Raw genomic sequence first — 22614 nt, 5'->3', positions numbered from 1 at the left:
TCGTACAGTGTATGTACACAGATGTATGTATTTATATGGGGCGCTACTTTGTATAGGGATTCACCAGTATGTGTATCTATCTGTGAATACATATGCCTCCATATGTATGTTCTATGTAGCCGTCTAAATTTACAAAAGTGTTATATACATGGCAATCTGTGTATATGTATGTGCTCCATGTATGTGTGTGTCTGGATATGCTACAGTTGTTGGGAGCATATGCACTCCATCAATACATGCTTAGGCTTTGTATAAGGATGTGCCTACATATGTGTGTATTTATGGGTAGGTACATATATGCATTTAAGTGCATGTGTGTGAATACATACATATTTAAAAACGTATGTATAGGACAATACATGCATATTTAGGTATTAATGGACACGCAAGTCTGGATATGTAAACACGGCTATGTGCTTATACCCGTGTCTGCACAGGAGTATGCATTGAACAAGGATATAAGAATTATATACATCTGTGGGAAAAAAACATCTTACTTATATGACAAATGTAGGTTTACGCATTACACATACATATATCACAGTATATAGCTATGTACACAAGTGTATATATATATATATATATATGCAGCTGTACCTAAATATGATAAGTAGGTACTCGAACCTATGAATATGGTTTTATTTTTTTATAATGACATAATATATTTAGATATTAAACAGGCAAATGAATAATACTGCATTTATATTCAAACATGACAAAAGTATGTATGTCTGGGTATGCAGAGGATGTGGTGTATAAAAACAGGGGAAGAGACCTTGATGGTCCCCTTAGAAATGAAAAATTCTGGGACTGATTCCCCAGTAAGTCCTCATTTTCATCAGCAGTGTCACTATTTGATTTCCGGGTTAAAGTTAAGGATCTAGTGTGTTCCGGTAGATCCATAATTGTGATTGAGGCTGGTAACAGGAGCTGGAATAAGTTACCTTCCCTTTCGGCTGGCAATGGGAGTTGGAATAAGTTTCTTCCCCTATTGGCTGGTAACAGGAGCTGGAATAAGTTACCTTCCTCATTGGCTGGTAACGGCTGGCAATGGGAGTTGGAATAACTTGCTTTCCTTATCGGCTGGTAACAGGAGTTGGAAGAAGTTACTTCCCCTATCAGCTGGTAACAGGAGTTGGAATAAGTTACTTCCCTTTTGGCCAGGAACAGGAGTTGGAATAAGTTACTTCCCCTATCGGCTGGTAACAGGAGCAGGAATAAGTTAGCTTCCCTTTTTGGCCGGAAACAGGAGTTGGAATAAGTTACCTTCCTCATTGGCTGGTAACGGGAGTTGGAATAAGTTACCTTCCTCATTGGCTGGTAACGGGAGTTGGAATAAGTTACCTTCCCTATCGGTTGGTAACAGGAGCTGGAATAAGTTACCTTCCTCATTGGCTGGTAACGTGAGCAGGAATAGGTTACCTTCCTCATTGGCTAGTAACGGGAGCAGGAATAAGTTTCTTCCCCTATTGGCTGGTAACAGGAGCTGGAATAAGTTACCTTCCTCATTGGCTGGTAACGTGAGCAGGAATAGGTTACCTTCCTCATTGGCTGGTAACGGGAGCAGGAATAAGTTACTTTCCCTATTGGCTGCTAACAGGAGCTGGAATAAGTTAACTTCCCTTTCGGCTGGCAATGGGAGGTGGAATAAGTTACTTCCCAAATCAGCTGGTAACAGGAGATGGAAAAAGTTACTTCCCCTATCGGCTGGTAACAGGAGTTGGAAAAAGTTACTTCCCTTTTTGGCCGGAAACAGGAGTTGGAATAAGTTACCTTCCCTATCAACTGGTAACAGGAGTTGGAATAAGTTACTTTCCCTTTTGGCCAGGAACAGGAGTTGGAATAAGTTACTTCCCCTATCGGCTGGTAACAGGAGTTGGAATAAGTTACTTCCCCTATTGGCTGGTAACGGGAGCTGGAATAAGTTTTTCCCCTATTGGCTGGTAAATGGAACAGTAATAAGTTACTTTCCTTATCAGCTGGTAACAGGAGCAGGAATAAGTTACTTCCCTTTCGGCTGGCAATGGGAGGTGGAATAAGTTACTTCCCCTATCAGCTGGTAACAGGAGTTGGAATAAGTTACTTTCCGTATCGGCTGGTAACAGGAGTTGGAATAAGTTACTTTCCCTATCGGCTAGTAACAGGAGCTTGGATAAGTTACTTCCCCTATCGGCTGGTAACGGGAGTTGGGATAGGTTACCTTCCTCGTCAGCTGGCAGCAGGAGCTGGAATAATTTTCTTCCCCTATTGGCTGGTAACATGAGTTGGAATAAGTTACTTTCACTTTCGGCTGGTAACATGAGTTGGAATAAGTTACTTCCCCTATCGGCTAGTAACAGGAGTTGGAATAAGTTACTTTTCTTATTGGCTGGTAACAGGAGTTGGAATAAGTTACCTTCCCTATCGGCTGGTAAGAGGAGCTGGAATTAGTTACTTTCTCTATCGGCTAGTAACAGGAACTGGAATGAGTTACTTTCCCTATCGGCTGGTAACAGCAGTGGGAATAAGTTACTTTCACTATCGGCTGGTAACAGGAGTTGGAATAAGTTACTTTCCTCATTGGCTTGTAACGGGAGTTGGGATAAGTTACCTTCCTCTTCGGCTGGTAACAGCAGTTGGCATAAATTACTGTCCCTATCAGCTGGCAACCGGAGCTGGAATAAGTTACTTTCCCTATCGGCTGATAACAGGGTTTGGAATAAGTTACTTATCCTATCGGCTGGTAACAGGAGCTGGAATAACTTGCCTTCCCTATCAGCTGGTAAAGGGAAATGGAATAAGTTACTTTCCCTATCGGCTGGTAACAGGAGTTGGAATAAGTTACATTCCCCATCGGGGAAGATGAAGCGCTAGGTGTGTCCAAGCACTAGTATGACCCTAGATGTACTCACAATGGTGTGGCGTGAGTGCAGCGCTATGAGGCGGGATGGATGAAGCGCTAGGTGTGTCCAAGCACTAGTTTTAGCGCTAGATGTACTCACGATGGTGTGGCGTGAGTGCAGCGCTATGAGGCGGGATGGATGAAGCGCTAGGTGTGTCCAAGCACTAGTTTTGGCGCTAGATGTACTCACGATGGTGTGGCGTGAGTGCAGCGCTTTGAGGCGGGATGGATGAAGCGCTAGGTGTGTCCAAGCACTAGTATGACCCTAGCTGCACTCACGATGGTGTGGCGTGCCTGGCATGAGTGCAGCGCTTTGAGGCGGGATGGATGAAGCGCTAGATGTGTCCAAGCACTAGTTTTGACGCTAGCTGTACTCACGATGGTGTGGCGTGAGTGCAGCGCTTTGAGGCGGGATGGATGAAGCGCTAGATGTGTCTAAGCACTCGTTTTGGCTCTAGATGTACTCACGATGGTGTGTCGCGCCAGTTTCCGCGGCACCTGGCCATCCTCCGCCGCCCCGTTGGAGCCGGGCCCGTCTTTCCTCCTCTTCCTGCTGGTGGGCCTCTCGGCGCTAAGGGGCTCTTCCATGTCGATGGCGAGCTGGTAGTCGACGCTGCAGTGGGAGCTGCAGAGATAAAGAACAATGTTATCATCCAGGGAGGGTCTGAACTGAAGAAAGCACCCAGCACAGAGGTAGGGGCCTGCTGGCTGCCCCCTGGGCTTTGCTTAAGCCCCCGCTGCCCCCAGAGCCCAGCACCGCCCCCTCTGCACGGATGGAGGTACACAGTGTGCAGCCAGCGCCCTCCCAGAGATGCGCCCTGGGCCCCCGCCCTGAAAACAAGCGCTGGAGCCCTGCCCGGTGCCAGGAGCCCCACCCCGGCCCTGTGGCATGCGAGCCGCGGGGGCCCGGCTGGTGCCCACGGGGCTGAGTCACGGCGCGGGGAGCGGTGACAGGGCGCTCTGGCCTCTGCACTGCCCGGGTGAGGCTAAATATAGGCCTGGAAGGGGGCCCAGAACACACCGTCCATGGCACTCCTGACTGCCCTGTCCTGCTGCCCGAGGAGCGGGGCCGTGCCCTGGGCACCCCCGGCTGCCCCCGGTCTGTGCCACACCTCCAGACGGCCCTGGCTTCCAACCCATGGCACTTGCCCTGCTTGGCACCCTGTGCGCAAACCTGCAACGCTCAGAGCTGAACTTCAAGTCCCAGCATGCAATGGGCGCGCGTGTAAAAGGCAGCCTGCCCTGTCTCAGCGAGTCACATGGGGCCACAGAGAGGAGGTGTAAAGTATCACAGACGGCTACCCCTGCTGTGCGTGGGGGTGAGAAGCGGGGGGGCCCATGCGCACTGCCCCTTCAGTTAAATGGACCCGGGCTCTGTGCCACCCCCACGCTCCTACAAGTATGTTAGCACACTCCTACTTTCACAAAACGCAGCTACATCCTCGACCAGGGGCCATTTCCCTGGTTTGAGCCCCCCCCCCCCCCCCCCAGGCCACTCCAATCAATCAATCAATCAATCAATCAATGTGGTGGGCCCTACATAAAGCAATGGCACAATCAGATGTGCCTATTGAGTGTAAATGTAAATTGATACTTGTATAGCGCACTACTCACCCGCAAAGGTCTCAAGGCGCTTGTACGAATACCGCTGTGGAACCCATCCTGGCTTTCCCTGTGAGGTGTCCACTCCTGGGCACCCCCATGGTGAAGCCAGGCATCCCAGCGCTGTTGGGGCCGTTGTGGAGATTAAGCAAGCTATTGCCCAGAGTTGCAGAGTGGGACCCATGGTTAGCTTAGGCACCTAGGCGAGAATTATCAGGTCCGAGGAAATTTGAGCCCAAGACCCACCGAGGCGGGAATTGAACCCTGATCCCGGGCCAGACCTCTGCATCAGGGTCTGCCGCTCTAACCATTGAGCCACACTTCTACACAGTGGGCTAATCACTAGAGACAGAATAAAGTTAAATACAGCGATCGGTCAGAATGTTGTGTTAATCACTGCTGAGCCAGTCAATAACACCAGATAACTGCCCTCATCCAATTTACAAGCTGAAAGTGTTGGCTGTGCTTCTTGGTCGTTAATACTCTGTTATTGCCCCCGCTCTGTTTTTCCCTGTAAACAGCAAGGGGCAGATTTATGTTAACTGGCGCATCCCCAGGGATGCGGCAGTTAATGTGCGCCACAGTGCGCCACAGCTCCGCCACCCATGGTGCGCCGCATTTACAATGCGGCGCACCATGGGGCAAAAACGGCACAGATGCGTGACGCATCTGTGCCGTAAAGGCGGCGCATTGCTGGAGTTGCGTCGCAAGTGCAACGCAGCTCCAGCAAGGCTCGGGGGTGCCCTATCTGACCAATGCTGCATCAAGACCTACGCCTGCTTCAAGCAGGCGCAGGCTTTTGACGCAGCATTGGCCTGAAAGTGACTGAGTGAAATCTTATAGATTTCACTCAGCCATTTTTGCGAGGCGCACCTGCCCCGGAACGCCCACCCTGCGCCGGAACGCCCACAAGCGGCGCAGTGCTTTACAACGCGACGCATCTGCCTAGATGCGTCACGTTGTAAATCGTTCGTAGGGATGCGCCACGTTTACGCCGCCTTGCGTGACGCAACAGCGGCGTAAACGTGGCGCAAGGGCCTCATAAATCTGCCCCCAAGTTCCCTACTGTGAAGAGCTGTGCCTGAGACCCTGTACTACCCCATTCTGGAGAATCTGATTGGCTGACGGCCTTAACAGTCCAATAGCCCACTAATGTCGATTCCAATGTTCTGCATAACCGGGTTAGCGTTTAATTTGTGCTCATTCTGCCCCTTTCTCGCTCGTTTCTGTCCTTTATTCTGCCTCTTCCTGCTCATTTACCTCTTTATACTTGTATCTCACCTTCATTTTGCCTCTTTCTGCTCGTTACTTTACCTCTTTCTGACCTTAATTTTGCCTTTCCTGCTCTTTTCTCACCTTTATTTTGCCTCTTGCAGCTGGTTTTTTACCTTTATTTTGCCTCTTTCTTCCCGTTATTTTGCCTCTTTCTGCACAACTCAACAACCCGAAGGACTAACTCAGCTCTGTATCCTTCCGCGAATGATAAAATGAGTGCCATTCTGTTCGCACCAACACTTGTTATTAACTGATTTAATTCACTTACAATACCTGAGTTTTATACACATGTTGCTTATATCACCCTGCATATTTAAAGCACTTTTATACACCACAGTTTGGAACTGGATAAATGAAGCCCTACAAATATGTCCAGGCAGTTCTATATTTAATTCGACATTTATGTCACATATTTACAAAGAGAGATATTGAGACACCTTCAGTTCCCCCAGCGCCTTGAGACCCCCACGGGTGAGTAGCACGCTTTATAAGCCCCTGATTGATTGGGAGAAAAAAACATTAGCCTACAAAACAAAGATTCAGTCATGACCAGACCCCAAACCAGTGACTGGAGTTCAGCTTTGCAGTAAAAGCTCAAGCCAGGTAAGTACATTTGAAGATGGTATTGATAAAAGTATTTCACGAACAGGGAGGTAAGTCGGAGAATCCAGCGGGGATGGGACATGTAACCTCCACCCAGGCTTCACTATTCAACAAGAAAAACAGGCACTGGCAACGCCAACAGGGCTTGCCTTTAGGCTTTCACAATGCAAAACTACTGGGTGTGCCAATATTTTCTGCAGATGCTCGTCAGGATCAGTCCCCCAAAAATCCCAAATTTGAATTGCCAATGCTAACCAGCGTTGGCAAAAAAAAAGTAAAATGTTGAGTAGTTGCATATGCATCATGACGCCACAGCGGCCAGGCATTATGACGTATGCATGTGCAATCACACATGCGTCAGTATGAGGACACCATTTTGTTTTTTATTTAGGGTTCAAAGGCAGAAGCCATCAATCTTGGTGCAATAAATAATAAAATAAGAATAAAAAAGTAAGTAAATAAATTAAGTGCATGTGAAAGCATGTATTTTTTTTTTTAAATAACGACCTGAAGCAAATTAGAGCTGTGTGACCCTGCAAAAAGGAAAACAGTTATGATTTAACAGGGAGAGGCGGGTGAGCGACGTTGTAGTGGGCAGGTGGTGGTGGGGGGAATAAACGCCACTGAGAGGCGAGAGAAAAGGCGAACAATTTGAGCAGGCACAATGAAGGAGATGGGTTAAATAAACAAGAATTGCAAAGTCAGTGGGTCGTGTTTACGCGAGGCTTTGTACATGTTTTTAGCCGTGTTGTAAAGCACCATGGCTAAAAGTTTAAAAAAAAAAAACTTTTACCACAGGCAGGAGGCATCTTAGGACTTTAACAACAAACAGCTAAAAGTGGTCGATAGATGAGGAGAAAAGAGGGGTCTTCCCAGATGAAGCAGAAAGTGATTTAAAATACAGTAAAGAACATCTGACAAACATTGGTGTGAAAAGTCAGGGTATTTTAAGACAGTGGGACAGCAGGGAAATATGAACTTACAATGTGTGTACTTAAGTGCATTCCCCGCCTTCCTACGAATGAAATTGAATTGTTGTCACCCACGAGGACACGTCTATTCATGTTTGATCTCCCACTGCTGAACTCTTCTTCCAAAAATAACTACCCCAAAGCAGCTGCACGAGACACATTTGGTCTTTTGTCCTCGTGCTCCATCACTTCCGTCCCGGAAGAGACATTTGAGCACGGCTTCTCTGTGTAACAACTAAACATCTGTAAGGCTCTCTGGTTCTTCTCACATCTGCAGCTATTGCTCTGCAATAGGACTTTGCTATCACCGAGCCCTCAGCACGGCAGGGGTCTGGGAACTTTGAAAGTGGGGCTTTCCTCAAGATAAGCGACCAAGCACAACTATCAGGACCTTGAGGGGCCAGAGGAGAACTCCCCACAAACGTTTAGGGAAAACAGGGCCCAATGCTATATTTGACCGCACAATTAGCTGAACATACAGAGGTTCCGAAGACGAGGAAATTTATCTTCCAAGAAAAAATGGCGCCAAAACCTATTTTTTGTCAAAAGGCATTTGAATTTGAATTTTTTTGAATTTATAACGCGCACGTTCACTCTGCAGTTTCATGGCGCTGGGGGGAAGCAGCGAGCTAAAGAACACAAGGTTTAAGGGCTAAAAGCCTGCTGGAATAAGAAGGTTTTTAAGGCCTTACGAAACTCCATATAGGAAAGGGAGTGTCTAACTGAAGGCGGGAGGGAGCGTGTTCCAGAAGGTAGGGGCGAGAACCGCACATTTCTGGCCTCCCGATCTTTGTTTTTTAAAACGAGGGATGACAAGAAGGGATTTAGAGGAAGAACGAAGATCTCTCGAGGGAACATAGTTGGTGATGGCAGCATTAATAAAAGCAGGGGCCGTGCCTGCCCGGGCTTGAAAGGTAAGGCATCCGAGTTTGAAAAGAGCCCGTTGTTTAATGGGGAGCCAATGAAGGGCAGAGAGAAGAGGAGAGGAGTGGTAGGACTTGGGTAGGCCATAAACTAGGCGAGCAGCCTGGTTCTGCACTAACTGGAGCCGCTGAAGTGCGTAGGCAGGAGTGCCATAGTAAATAATGTTGCCATAGTCGATTTTGGATAGGACCATGGCCATTAATTTCAGTTTAAGTGCAGGTAGGGGAAAAAAAGGGATATTTTCCTGATAATACGTAGGGTGAGAAAGCAGGAGGAAACAACAGAACTAATGTGGGAGTGAAGTGTAAGCTGATGATTAAGTGTGATTCCAAGGGTTTTGACAGAGTGAGAAGGAGTAGGGGGGGGACCAAGGGAGTCGGGCCAGAAGGAAGGAGACCAAGGGTTGCCACTGCCCCCAGTCAAAACCAACTCTGTTTTATCCGGGTTGAGTTTAAGATGGTTCGCATTCATCCAATCCCGGATAAACAGCATGACCGACTGGAAGCAAGTGGTACCTAATGTAGGGGTAGAAAAATTAAAAATGAGTTGGAGGTCATCAGCATAGTTGTAAACTGTGACCTCCATTTGTTGCAGTGCAAAAATAAGGGGAAAAATGTAAAGGTTAAACAAAAGGGGAGAGAGAGAGGAACCCTGAGGGACACCACAGTGCACACTGCGAGGCGGAGCAGAGAATTCGGCCAGGTGGACGGCCTGAGTACGGTCAGACAGGAAGGAGCCGAGCCAGGCCAATATCTGTCCCCCTATGCCCGCCGCCTTGACACGGGACAAAAGGATGGAATGGTCCACTGTGTCAAAGGCGGCGACAAGTCCAGAAGGACTAAGGCCTGGGGGTGTTGGTGTCGAGCCCCTCCCTGAGTTGGTCCATGACCGAAATAACCACTTTCTCGGTGGAGTGGCGGGGGCGAAAGCCCACCTGGCAGGGTGCCAGATAGTTAGTTGCCTCTATAAAAGAGCTGAGCGTCTGGGTGACGTGGGACTCAGCCACCTTTCCCAGATACGGGAGAAGGGATATAGGGCGATAGTTTGCTGGAGAGGCAGGGTCCGCCCTAGGCTTTTTTAGTATCGGGATGACTATGGCGGTCTTAAAGGGGGTAGGGACAGAACCAAGGGAGAAGGAATCATTCAATAAAGTGAGGGCAGGAGAGGGACAATCAATGAAAATCTGACGAAGAATGCGAGCCGGGCAGATGTCAGCTGAAGAGCCAGACTTGACGCGCCTGAGTAGGGGGAGAAAGGAATCTTTGGTGAGTGGAGGAATGTGAGTAAGGGATTGAAAATTACCAGGTGGATGGGGATCAGTGGAGGTAGGGGAAGGGGGAGGGATATTGGCTTTGATACAGACAATTTTCTCGAAGAAAAACTCGTTAAGCGAGTCGCATAGGGCCAGGGAAGGGGGAATCTTGGGCAGAGTTCTCTGCGATGAAGCTAGCTCGTGGACGGTGGCAAATCTCACGTGGCTCGCTTTCTGCGGCTAATATGCGCCCCGAAAAATATTGTGTCTTTCCTGCCAGGATGTCTTTTTATATTCAGTGAGAATGGTGATGTAATGTTGCCTACGAATCGGGCAGTATGCCATTCTCCAGGCTCGTTCGGCCTGTCGTAGCTCGAGTTTCTTTATTTTAAGACTCGAGTTGTAGTGTAGTTCCTATTATCCCAATAGGCTCTGCGCATTGGAATAATACCTCCAATAGTATAGACCTAGACCAGACGTTAACTAGGTCTTCTACTGTCGATATTAGACTTAAATTTTTGTGTTTGCCAGCTAGCTCAGAGTTCACTAGAAACTTACTCGAATAGGCAAGGAGGAGTTGAACCTCCCTGGATAGACAAGAAGGGATTTAGTTTCTGACAACCATAGAACATGACAACTTTGCTCTCCCCTAATCAAGAGTATATCTCTAGAGTCGTGTGAAAACAAAAGACAACTTATTTTACTCAGTCAGTACGTGCATTCTTAGTTTCACCAGATTGTAGAGAAAAGGAAGAGACGGGCGTGTTCAATAAAAGATGTTATTTATTGATCAGTCTCTTTTCTCGTACAAGAGAAATGAATCGATATTATTGCAATACTTATGGTTAAGTAAAGTGCATACAATAAAAGCAGAATTATGAAATAATACTGTAAAAGCATTGATATGGTTTCTAAGCCAAATGCTATTTAAAATGGATAGAATATATACATACATATATACATTTAACTAATCGTACTCAACTGGTGCTTCTAACCACGCCTACCCCGGTGTACCTGACCTAAGCCTAATACGTGGGCTGGAGTAGAAAGTAGCAGTTTGAGTTAAGTTTGTTTTGCCAAGTGACTGACTCAAGAATTCTCTGCAAGGGGTTATTCAGTTCTGTACCTGAGATCTAGGATGGTTGAGGGATGGTATCTCTCGTCTGTGGTCTCGATATTCCAAGCTGCCTGCGAGGGCTGCTCGGAAGCGCCGGAGCTGGATTTCTCGGCAGGAGAAAGGCAGCGTCTTGTTCTCAGCGCGTCAGGAAGGCGGGGCAGTGCCAGTGGGCTTCGCTCTCTGCTGGGCTTCGGCAAGTCTCGCTGCTCCGATCTCGTCACCACCGCGTGTGTTTGCTTAAGGCAATGTCGGTAATATTTATACCTGTAAGGTGCCGAGATTGACGTAAGGATGGACATAGATACGTCAATAAGGATGTCATACGAGCTGGTCGTTAGCACATTCTTTTACTGAAGTTCTTTGAGAAATCAAAACAATGGCCGCAGGGATTTTCCCAGGTTGTCATAGGTTTGATTTGTTTTGAGAACTCCGTATGCCTTATCAGGCGCTTGAGGAATATTGCTTGCCTAATTAGATGGCAAGCGTTATGACCTAATCAGATAACGCGCTCCTGTGCCGTGGTCTGGCTTAATCAGATAACGGTTTCTGCATCATGGGATGGCTGCTAGTTAATTTGTTAACCAGAATAGGGTCAGGAATAGGGGGATCTATACAGAACCTATAGGAATACATCACACCCACTCCACGCTAACTATGGCCATATTTACGAATCTAGGCATAGTAAAACACACTGTAGAGTATCGTGTATACCTTATCACCCCAAAATACACATAATGCATTTCGAAATTATGTAATATACGGGAAAAAAAATAGTCACATGTACTATATGCACTCAAGCAGTAGAATAATGCTAAATGAATCACGCATATGTATACATTATTAGTAATCGAATATGAGAATTACACATGAAATGGCTCTTAATACAGAAGAAAAGTTCGAGACCACTTCATCACAGTTCAAAAAATATTTATGAACATACCAGCGGGCAGCTAATGTCTATGAAGTTTCTAAAAACAGAAATTAGTTCTCTAAGAATAGTTCTTACTTTAAGCAGATAAGTGTCCCGAAAAAATTATAAAAATATTTTGGGGCTGCTAAAAAAATTGCTGTCCGTGGACTGGAGGAAAAGTTTATCTTGCTACTTTATTATTAAAGTTGAAGGCCAAATTCAAGGTGTCGGGAACGCCGTGTGCTAGCTTGTTCAAGAGTCGTTATTTCTGCTCTGGTGAGAACATCATATCATTGAGACTGCTGAAAAAGCTGTCAACAGCTTCCTGTGAGAGTCCCACTAACTCGGAAAAAGATGTAACCATGCATTCATGTGCATGATTGTCTCCATTGACGTTTTGAGTAGTATTGCTGACAGAAGGTTGTACCTGATCGATGCTGCTTTCATCTTGATCTTCACTACCCCTTAATCGTAGTGGTGAAGTTTCCACGAATGCCGTCATCAGGATTGGCAGCCGTTGAGGGCAGCACAATGCATGAGCCGTTACCGGACCCAACAATGTTTCTGCATCCATTGGCGCATCCGATTGTAGCGTCAGACAGGTGTCCAACACGCATTCTTCTCCGCACAGCATGCACCTTAATACAGGTAAAACACATCTTTGCCATATCGGCCGAAATGAAAGAAACCAAGTCATGTTCAGGTCTCTAAGCCGGGTTAGTCCCAGGATTTTTGATATCCGGTCCCGGTATCCAATGGCTCGGATTGTTTCTTCCCTTGTCGCAGGTGTTTTGTCTGTGACATGGTTTGCCATAACGAAATATAAGGACTAAGAATAGGATTCCTGCAATTAGTCCCAAAATGAGGGGAACTCCTCCAAAAATCGAATGGACGAGGTCTGGAAAAATACCCAGTATGGCTTTGAATGGTGTTAATGCTCCTGAAAATAATGTCTTAAATACATTTGAGACTCCACTGGTATCAGAAATATTTAAGATTTCATTCAGGATTTCTGCGAAATGTATGGGGGAATTAGTTAACAATGAATGAATCTCTGCAGTCGTCCTTGCGACTAGGAGATCATACGTTTCTTTTGGTGACGTGAGCCTGGTCGGCGTCTGAAGAAGCACTGTTTTCATTCTGCTTAAAGTATCAATTCGAATAGAAGTAATTTTCAAGTTAGGCCATGTCCTTGCCTCCCTGTCTGGAAAGGAGCTGGGGAACAATAAGCGTCCACAGCACATGACCTTCGCAGTCGTACTTACGAGATAAGGAACCCCGGGCAGTAGACTACAACATCTGCGATCCACAATTAGGATGTAACTCCCGTTATAGAGTCTTTTAAAGAATGGTTCTATCTGTGTTGCAGGTGTGCCTAGCTGGTGACATGAAAGGTTATTTGAGTTCCCTTCACAGGCTCCATGCAAACTAATTCCATTACACAGAAGTGTACCGCTTAGTGACATTGCACAATTACTGCCACTAAGGAACACTTTCTGTCCTTTATTACTGACACATGCATGTGAATAGGGCAAGTTCCATGTTGACTTAATGTACCCTTTTCCCAATTTTTCGTACATGCCAGCCTGTATATATTTTTGGCAGTATTGAAACCTGAAAGTAGATATCGGAATATTAATTATCCCATGTATTATCCATTCAATGACAGGTCGTTCTGACATTGTCAATGGTAATCTCTCGAGTTTCTCAATGCTCAGGATTGTATAATCAGCACCCTTTTGTGCCATACTGATTTGTTTATCAGTAAGGTTAAAGATATTGAATAGTGACGTTGTGTTGATTAAACGCCAAGGCACATAGCCTGAACGCAGATTTTGTAACGTCCATCCAAGCTGTATAATAGAACGCAATTGCGACTGACCGTGTTGTAACAACAGTAAGTCTTGCGATATTATGTCGATTGCTGAAGACACAATACTGTCCAATGAAAAAATTCTGGAGGACAGAGTCATTAACCCATTGTCCACTACAGAAAGCGATTTTTCCAAATTAATACGGTCAATTTCCCGTATACTTTCTGCTGTCTCAATTTGAGTTATCTTCCAGGCCTCGTTGTAAGCTGCATATATAGAGGCTGCTATGAAGCGTTTTTGACGCTGTTTGCGCGGTCCCATAATGAAATCACGCAAGTCAGCACCATCAGTAAGTAAAGTTAGGTGTTGCTTAATTTCTGTCAGTGTGGAAGTTTGTAGCCATTGAAGGCATAGTTTGCCCACACTGTAGGTGGTGATTATCCCTGGGTGTTGTCTTTGGGAATATCTAGGGTCTGGCCTGGTCAATGTGAACCCCTGTGTTTTGTTCAGGAATCTGTCTTGACAGTTATTAGTATCTGTGGGCCAGATAAACCATTGTTTCCAATCAGGATTTGTTCTCTTTTGGTTTAATACATAGTTTACGTCTATCTCTTCATCTGCAGAGTTATTGCTGTTCTTTGTTCGTTTTGGAATAGACGGTTTATTTAAGTCTTTGATTTTGGCTAATCCAAGACAAGTAGTTTGTTGAATAGTGTCATTCAAGAATATAATTTGTTCTGGGATCATGCAGGCTCTAAACAATGATTCTATACCCTGAACTTGCCATTCTCTTGTACCCCAAACACTTTTAACTTCCACATTTTTGTCCCAATAATCAAAACCAAATGTATTCATCTGTTCAAAAAATGAGTCCGAATATATCAATTTTGTGTTTGTAAGCATGGTTTTTGTTCCCGTCTTATTTGACAATTTAAAATAAAATGTTTCAGCTTTACTTGTATTGAACCCTGAAAAATATGAATATTTGTCATAAACGGTTCTTGAGCTTCCTTTTGGAGGGGTTGCACAATGTTCCCATTGATTATAATTTAAAACATTTCTAGGTTGTGCAGATTTATGTAGAAAATGGTTACCATAGTGGTTGTAGCAGTACATACTATCATAATTAGACGAACCCTGCAAATAATCATGTTTGGTAAATTTAGCAGACATCACTAGGTCAGACATCATGTCATTAATACTTTCAAAGTCCCAATCATCAGCAAATGAGTTTGGTTTTACAAAGTCACTCAACGAGATCTTGATTTGGTGTGGATATTTGAGGATTTCAACCGGACCATAAATTTCATAGTCAGTATTGTCCCATGCTACCCCACCCGGTATAGGATTGGCTGTGAAGTTGACTGAAGAAAGTTCTCTTTTCTCGACGTGTGAAGACGTGTGTGGCTTGAGGATCAAGTGGATTTTCTGGCTTTCTGTGTCCATTTTTGCATATTTTCCCTCAATGAAGCGTCCCAAACATAGTACCATGATGAGCCAAAGTATGAGGATAAATACACCAAAGGACACCCAAAATTCAATCCATGGAGAAATCAGATAGGTTTCTTTCAGCTGTTTCAAATGCTCCTTAGCTTTGTCTTTAAGGGATTTTGTTGATGGCTGTGTCTTTGATTCACTGAGGTCTTCAGAGGAATCATTGAAGTTTATGAAGTAGCCGGATGCTGTTCTATCAATTGTTCCAATTGTTTCAGGATTACTGTTTCTTGCATATTCATTTGTTACTTCATTGTAGGTTGGTGTGTCTCTACTAAACGTTTTTATTTGGGTTTTCAGAGGTGTGAGTTCCACTGCATTGTTGCATAGTCCTTGTTGTTGTTCTGTAGGCGTTTCGAATGTGATTAGCCTTTTAGTTAGCACCTCTGTACTTGTAGCAAACCTCGGTGTTCTACTACTTATCGGGAGTCCACTTGGCCTACTGTTTGTTATCGGCCACATGATTGTGGTTTTACCAGGTCGATGGATACAACTCGGTTCTCCTTTTTACCAGCAAGCGGCGGTAGTACAACTGATCTTGTCCCGTTGATGGACAAGACAGGAACTGCTTTTCTGTAAGAAGGCCCAAATTCCTTCTTTACCGCGATCTTTTCTCTGACTAGATCCCCGATTTTTGGAATCCAGACAGGTCTTGCTGGGACAGGCTGTGTTTCTTCAGTGGTTATTGGCTGTTGTTTCAACTTTATGTTGCTCAGGTCTTTTCTTGTTTCGTTTAAGTCCTGCAAAATAGCCAAACGATCTTTGATATCAAAGCTTTTTTCTTTCACCACTGAAGTCTGACTGTCAAGATCTAAGACTAACATCCTAGTCCCAAACAATAATTCGTACGGACTGAATCCCTTCAGAGAATTTCTTGGCAAGTTGTTTAGACTACGTTGGACACTTATTAGATGTTTGACCCACCCAGCTCCCGAACCTAATACCTTAGCTGTTATAGATCGCTCTATGCCTTTGGTTTTTTCTTTACACCATCCCGTATCCCTCAGGAAGGAAGTGAGAAGATTTCCGCAAATGCAATGCTCATTCTGGCCAAGCACTCCTCACATACCCAAGAGGCAAATGGAAAGATATTGGTCAGTATGTAGCATGCTTCTAGCGTATATGCCATTATAGACTTGCAAATCTTGATATAACAGTTCTGGCGTCAGCCGAAAGTTGGGGTCTACATTATAAGTGAAAACTAGTCTCTGTATGTTAATACGACGCATTTTTCATATTGGGATTTATTTTTTATTGTTGATCCTTTCTGGTGTGAAACTCCAAGGTAATATACCGTTTCTTTCACCACTGCTATTTCTGTTACAGTTTGGGCAGTTTTTTACAAAAATGGTATGATGCAGGCTCATGCCTGGCCACCAGTACACTGATTGTAATTCTTCCAGAGAATCTTTTAGTTTGAGGTGTCTGAGACCCTCGCCCATATGTGCGTCTGCTATTAACAAGCCTCTCCTGTCCATGTTTGGAATCACTCTATCCCCCACTCCAGGGATTCGAGCAAAAGGAACGGAGTTCGCATCGATTATGTATGTATATTTGAGTGGGTAACTGATCGGTAACGCTGAGCAGTCGCCTTTTGATGACGTTTTCACCGCCAGCATTGTTTCACCGTCAATGTATTTTACTGCACGCTTTTTTCTAGCTACGGAAGCCGATTCAGTTGCTACCGCTGTGGCTTTCTCAGCCAATGAATTCCCTGCAACGTGAACGCCATCACGCTGATGACTCAGTGAGTGTATCACGTGAGTCTTTGGTAGTTCTTTTTTTAACAGAACTATTTGTTCCCAAAGCAGTTTTTGCTTTATTGTTGCACCTGTGTCATCTTTGTAACCGTTTTGAATCCATTTCTGTAAATCGCTGTTATATGATTTGACGCAGTAATACGAATCGGACACTATGAGTGTCGGGAATTCGCGATCTGCATTATCTAGCGCCATTTTCAATGCTATTATTTCAGTCTGTTGTTCTGAATTAGTTTCTACTGAGTGTGTTTGTTAATAGAGGTCTTAGTATACCTCCGCGCCACACTTCTTTTGTAATCTCACATGTGGGGTTGTATGCTTGTTCTCCCCAAACGGATGGTTGAGCATGTCAGTCTGTATAGATTACACAAGCGTACTGTCGTAATGGCAGAATGTCGATTGGCAGAGGGAATATTCTTTCATATTCTAGATATTTTAGTTCCTCTAGTTCTGGATCAAAGTAGTATTTTACTTTGTCCATTGTAATGGAATTCACCCATTGTATCCATTCCAGATTCAATGCTGTTGTTGGTAAATTACACGGGGTTGTTAATGCCTCAAAGGCTGAATCTGCTGTTCTGACTGTGATGTGTCTACCGTCAGCTTTATTTTTTTCTCTAGCTATTGCGGTTTGAACTGCATGAACAATGTTTTCTTTAATGCTGAATTTCTTTTCAGCTTCTGTGTACAAGTGTGATTTGAATGCAATTGGTACCTTTTCTCCCTCGTTAGAGGTCAGGTATGTGAATCCGCATCTTCCTGGGATGACTCGAATCACAAGGTTGCGTGTGTTATCACGTGTTTCTAATTTTGTTTTAATTAACATATCTGTTTGTAAGGATCTCAGAATTTCTGTGTGTTTTTGAGTCCAATTGGTTTTTTAAAAATCTGGTTTTATTAGATCATAAAGGGGTTTGACCCTTTCTGCGTAATTTGCAATGTATGTTCTTCCGAAATTTAGGAAACCTAGAATTGACTGTAGGTTTTTTAGTGTTCTAGGTGCTTGGAGTACGGCACATTTCTCTAGGAAATTGTCAGCCAGGCTTTTGCCTTCACTTGATAATTCATATCCTAAGAACAGGACTGTTAGATGGGCAATTCTAGATTTTTTAAAGTTGAATTTGTAACCCTCTGCTGCGAACCCAAGTATTATGGTGTTCACTCTCTTCAAGTGAGTATCGAAGTCATCATCTGTTAGGTATATGTCATCGACATAAGATAATGCTTCGTCATCATATGTTTGTAGTAACTCTGTTACTCTCGCTGAGAATAATCCTGGGCTGTTCTTGTATCCCTGGGGTAACCGACAGAATTCTTTTTGAGCGCCATTTATTGAGAACGCTGATAAGTATCTGCTCTCTGGTGTTATATTTTGACAAAAGAATCCATTAGAGATGTCTAATGTTGTTTTATATTTTTTGCGCACTATGTTATTCATTAGTGCAGCACTATGCGAGTTTTGTACTGCAAAAGTTTTGCAACATGAGTTAAGGTTTCTGTAATCCAAAACTAGACGATATGAATTGTCTGGTTTGGAGACAGGAAACAAAGGGTTGTTCATTTGTGAGGTGCAAGTTTCAATCACCCCCTGGTATTCTAGTTGATCTAGAATTTCTTTTACCTGTTTTTTAGCTTCTTGCTTGATTGGATACTGCCTTTGTGCAGTAGGTTGTGATTTTAACTGGATTTTGTGTGGAGGAGATTCCTCATCCCATCCCACATGATTTTTATATAAAGCAGGAGCTTGAGCTACTGCCCACTTTCTTGCAAGTGTATATTTTTTATGAATTGGAATATGATTTGAGAAGGCAGGCATAATTATTTCTTCGCCATGTGGGCACTCCCTGACAAACTCTGGTGGCCAATCTTTTTCAGCTAGAAGGATGTCATAGCCCTTGGAGAGATTATCCCAAAAAAGGCCCCTTCTATATGTAAAGTTATTTCATATATTTTGTGAGGTTTGCTAACTCTGGTGTCTGCAGTTTCCACTTTAATGTATTCATTCGTGTCCACTGTCTCCAGATGATTCATAAGGACTTTGCGTGCTATGCTCACTTCTGCTGCGCTGTCTAGCATTGTCTGAGCCCACTCTCCGTTTTTCAGCTGTGTCCTCAGTATTCTCGGCATTGTTGAATACTTTAATACTGGCTACCTTCTTCTTTGGAAACTGTAATTTTTTATTTGGATGAGCAGGTTCCTTGTCTTTGGACTTGACGTGCCCTTCCCTGGGTTCCGATCGTCCTCTTCTTTCCGATTTCTGCGAGGAAGTCTGAAAAGATTGAGAGGGACGTGTATCAAAATCTTGATATCTATCAGGTTTCTTTATGTTATCCCTATTTCTAAGGTTGTATCTTTTCACAGAGGGCTCCCTTTGGGGAGACTTGGGTCCTTGGTCCGGAGATCTTTCTCTCCGCCGAGGAGACCTTCCTCTGGACTGGAATCTCTTTTCTTTTGGATTGGATTGTTTGTTTCCATCCCAGTTCTTCTTTTGACTGTTTAGATTATTTTTTATAAATATTTTTTCAGGACTTTCAATTAGTTGGGGCTTCACTGGTATTCCACCCAAACTATCTCTACCTAGTTCTTCATAGGATTTTTCTATAATTCTGGCAATTTCAGCTGGTTGGTCTGCTATATCTGTCTCTTTTAACCTCTGGCGGATCGCCACATTCGCTGCTTCTTCTTTTATGTTGGCTAGTAATATTGCCGAGACCTGCTTGAAGTCTTTTAGTAATTTCATACCGAGAGTTAAAGCGGGTTCTGGACCGTATTCGTCTTGAATTTGTTTTAGCACATCTGGTATTACTGACATGGATGGAACTCCATGTGTTTTTGTGTAAATGGAAGCAAAGACTGTACCCCAAGTGTCACAGTCCTCCACGTGTGGTGCGATTCCCATTGGAAGACCGATAGTCAGAATCCTGTGTTTTTCTACCGGGGTGGTATCTGGAAATACCGCCTCTATTTGGGTGATTGTTTGTGCTAACCAGAATGGTATTTGTTCCCGTTTAGCTGGTACTTTACCTAGGCAGGACTGTATGTTCTGTGGTGTAATTTTATTTGTGTTCCCCTGATGTGGGGTCAGCTGTGGAATTTTAATTACTGGTTGGATAGTTGAAGTCCGCATTACATATTGCACTAGTTGTCTATATATTTTAATTAATTGTTTTAGTTGTACTAAAACATCTGCTGCAGACATTCTTTCGATGTCTGGATGTGGTGTGTATCCGGCTAGGACCGGCCACGTTGCTCCTGGTCTACCTAGTGGACCGAGCCTGGTGATGTGATTATTATGTTTTAGGGCGCCATTAAACAAGAGCAGGTGCTCTTGGAATTTGAGTGGTACTTCCACTTCCTCGAAAGGAGTGTACTCATTAGGAGGTTCCTCTATTTTATAATAGTGGAACTCCTTTGTTACAGTATTTGCTGCTGGAAAGTTTATCCATGAATAGAATACCTCTGTCTGCAGATATTCGTGTGCCTCAATTACGAATATGACTGTACCACCTCTTGGTGTCAGTCCATTGTCTATAAGTTTTAACGTTATAGATCTTCTTATGTTGACCGGGATGAGTTTTATATCTGGGTCTGCTTCTTGCATAGTATTATCAGCTTCTATTAGTTCAGCTGCTAATCTAACTCTCTCTCTTTCATCATCACTTTCTGACATTTTACTGTCAGGAAGGTTATTCTGTTTGTTTGCAGATCAGGTTCCTTATGGAAACAAAGATTAGATGCACAATATTTTGGAACAGTGTATCCTTCAACGTTGATTGAACCAAGAACCATACATAGGAGTTCCCTCCTGCGAGGTTTGGCGGATTTTACCTCTCACCCACTCCAGACGTCTTTGGAGTATTATGGGAAAAAAGGGGTCTGAGTGAAAGAGCACGACTGAGTTACTCTAAAGTCTTGCGTTAGTTTTATCGCCTTTCCAAACACGTTGGGCGCCATGTAGTGTAGTTCCTATTATCCCAATAGGCTCTGCGCATTGGAATAATACCTCCAATAGTATAGACCTAGACCAGACGTTAACTAGGTCTTCTACTGTCGATATTAGACTTAAAGTTTTGGGTTTGCCAGCTAGCTCAGAGTTCACTAGAAACTTTCTCGAATAGGCAAGGAGGAGTTGAACCTCCCTGGATAGACAAGAAGGGATTTAGTTTCTGACAACCATAGAACATGACAACTTCGCTCTCCCCTAATCAAGAGTATATCTCTAGAGTCGTGTGAAAACAAAAGACAACTTATTTTACTCAGTCAGTACGTGCATTCTTAGTTTCACCAGATTGTAGAGAAAAGGAAGAGACTGGCGTGTTCAATAAAAGATGTTATTTATTGATCAGTCTCTTTTCTCGTACAAGAGAAATGAATCGATATTATTGCAATACTTATGGTTAAGTAAAGTGCATACAATAAAAGCAGAATTATGAAATAATACTGTAAAAGCATTGATATGGTTTCTAAGCCATATGCTATTTAAAATGGATAGAATATATACATACATATATACATTTAACTAATCGTACTCAACTGGTGCTTCTAACCACGCCTACCCCGGTGTACCTGACCTAAGCCTAATACGTGGGCTGGAGTAGAAAGTAGCAGTTTGAGTTAAGTTTGTTTTGCCAAGTGACTGACTCAAGAATTCTCTGCAAGGGGTTATTCAGTTCTGTACCTGAGATCTAGGATGGTTGAGGGATGGTATCTCTCGTCTGTGGTCTCGATATTCCAAGCTGCCTGCGAGGGCTGCTCGGAAGCGCCGGAGCTGGATTTCTCGGCAGGAGAAAGGCAGCGTCTCGTTCTCAGCGCGTCAGGAAGGCGGGGCAGCGTCAGTGGGCTTCGCTCTCTGCTGGGCTTCGGCAAGTCTCGCTGCTCCGATCTCGTCACCACCGCGTGTGTTTGCTTAAGGCAATGTCGGTAATATTTATACCTGTAAGGTGCCGAGATTGACGTAAGGATGGACATAGATACGTCAATAAGGATGTCATACGAGCTGGTCGTTAGCACATTCTTTTACTGAAGTTCTTTGAGAAATCAAAACAATGGCCACAGGGATTTTCCCAGGTTGTCATAGGTTTGATTTGCTTTGAGAACTCCGTATGCCTTATCAGGGGCTGGAGGAATATTGCTTGCCTAATTAGATGGCAAGCGTTATGACCTAATCAGATAACGCGCTCCTGTGCCGTGGTCTGGCTTAATCAGATAACGGTTTCTGCATCATGGGATGGCTGCTAGTTAATTTGTTAACCAGAATAGGGTCAGGAATAGGGGGATCTATACAGAACCTATAGGAATACATCACAGAGTTAAACCACTTATTGGCATTATGAGTGCGGTTGATGGAAATCCGCCTCAGGGGGGCCACTAAGTCGCAGGCTTTTAACAGCCAGCGGTTCAGGGTGGTAACCTGGGAATGAGGGGCCAGACCGGATAAATCCGGGCAGGTGGTGGTTAATGAGTTGCACAAAGATGGAATATCAGCTCGATTCCAGTTCCTTGCCTGAATATTTTGAATGACAGAGGGTGTTTTGTCAAGGCTCAAGTCTAAGGAGAAGGCGAGCAGAAAATGATCAGACCATGGGCAAGGCGAAATAATGGGGGCAGAAATAGGGATGTTAAGTGTCCATACCTGATCAAGAATATGGCCTCGATTATGGGTAGGGCCCTGGACGTGCTGAGTGAAGTTAAGGCTAAGGAGCAGCTGGGTAAAATCTTTGGAGATACGGTCCTCTGCGGGGTCCGTGGGCCAGAAATTGAAGTCTCCCAGCACAAGGACAGAAGCACAATTGACTGCCAGGGTAGCCAATAGATCTTGAAAGGCGGGGAGGAAGCCAGGGGATGACTGGGGAGGCCGGTATAATAAAACGCAGGTGAGGGGAATCTTAAAAGAAGTAGAGCGTACTACGAGGCAGTCAGCTGCCGGCATCGCAGGCTGGGCAAGGGTCTGGAAATGAATTCCCTTACGGGCAATCAGGGCTGCCCCGCCACCGGCTCTCCCGTCCGACCGA

At 44.4% G+C, this 22614-nt stretch overlaps 1 protein-coding gene across 1 annotated transcript in view; it reads right to left on the bottom strand.

The window, feature by feature from the left end:
* LOC144792120 (choline-phosphate cytidylyltransferase A-like) overlaps nt 1-22614 on the bottom strand; it is a 184935-nt gene that overhangs the window by 102526 nt on the left and 59795 nt on the right. Inside the window, exon 3 of the mRNA XM_078666995.1 lies at nt 3350-3506. Coding sequence (XP_078523121.1) covers nt 3350-3469 — 120 coding nt within the window. The 5' untranslated portion in view covers nt 3470-3506. The remainder of the gene's footprint in view (nt 1-3349; nt 3507-22614) is intronic.

The sequence above is a fragment of the Lissotriton helveticus genome, chromosome 11, assembly GCF_964261635.1.
Source record: "Lissotriton helveticus chromosome 11, aLisHel1.1, whole genome shotgun sequence".
Lineage (NCBI taxonomy): Eukaryota > Metazoa > Chordata > Amphibia > Caudata > Salamandridae > Lissotriton > Lissotriton helveticus.
This window is presented reverse-complemented; position numbering and strand designations above follow the sequence as displayed.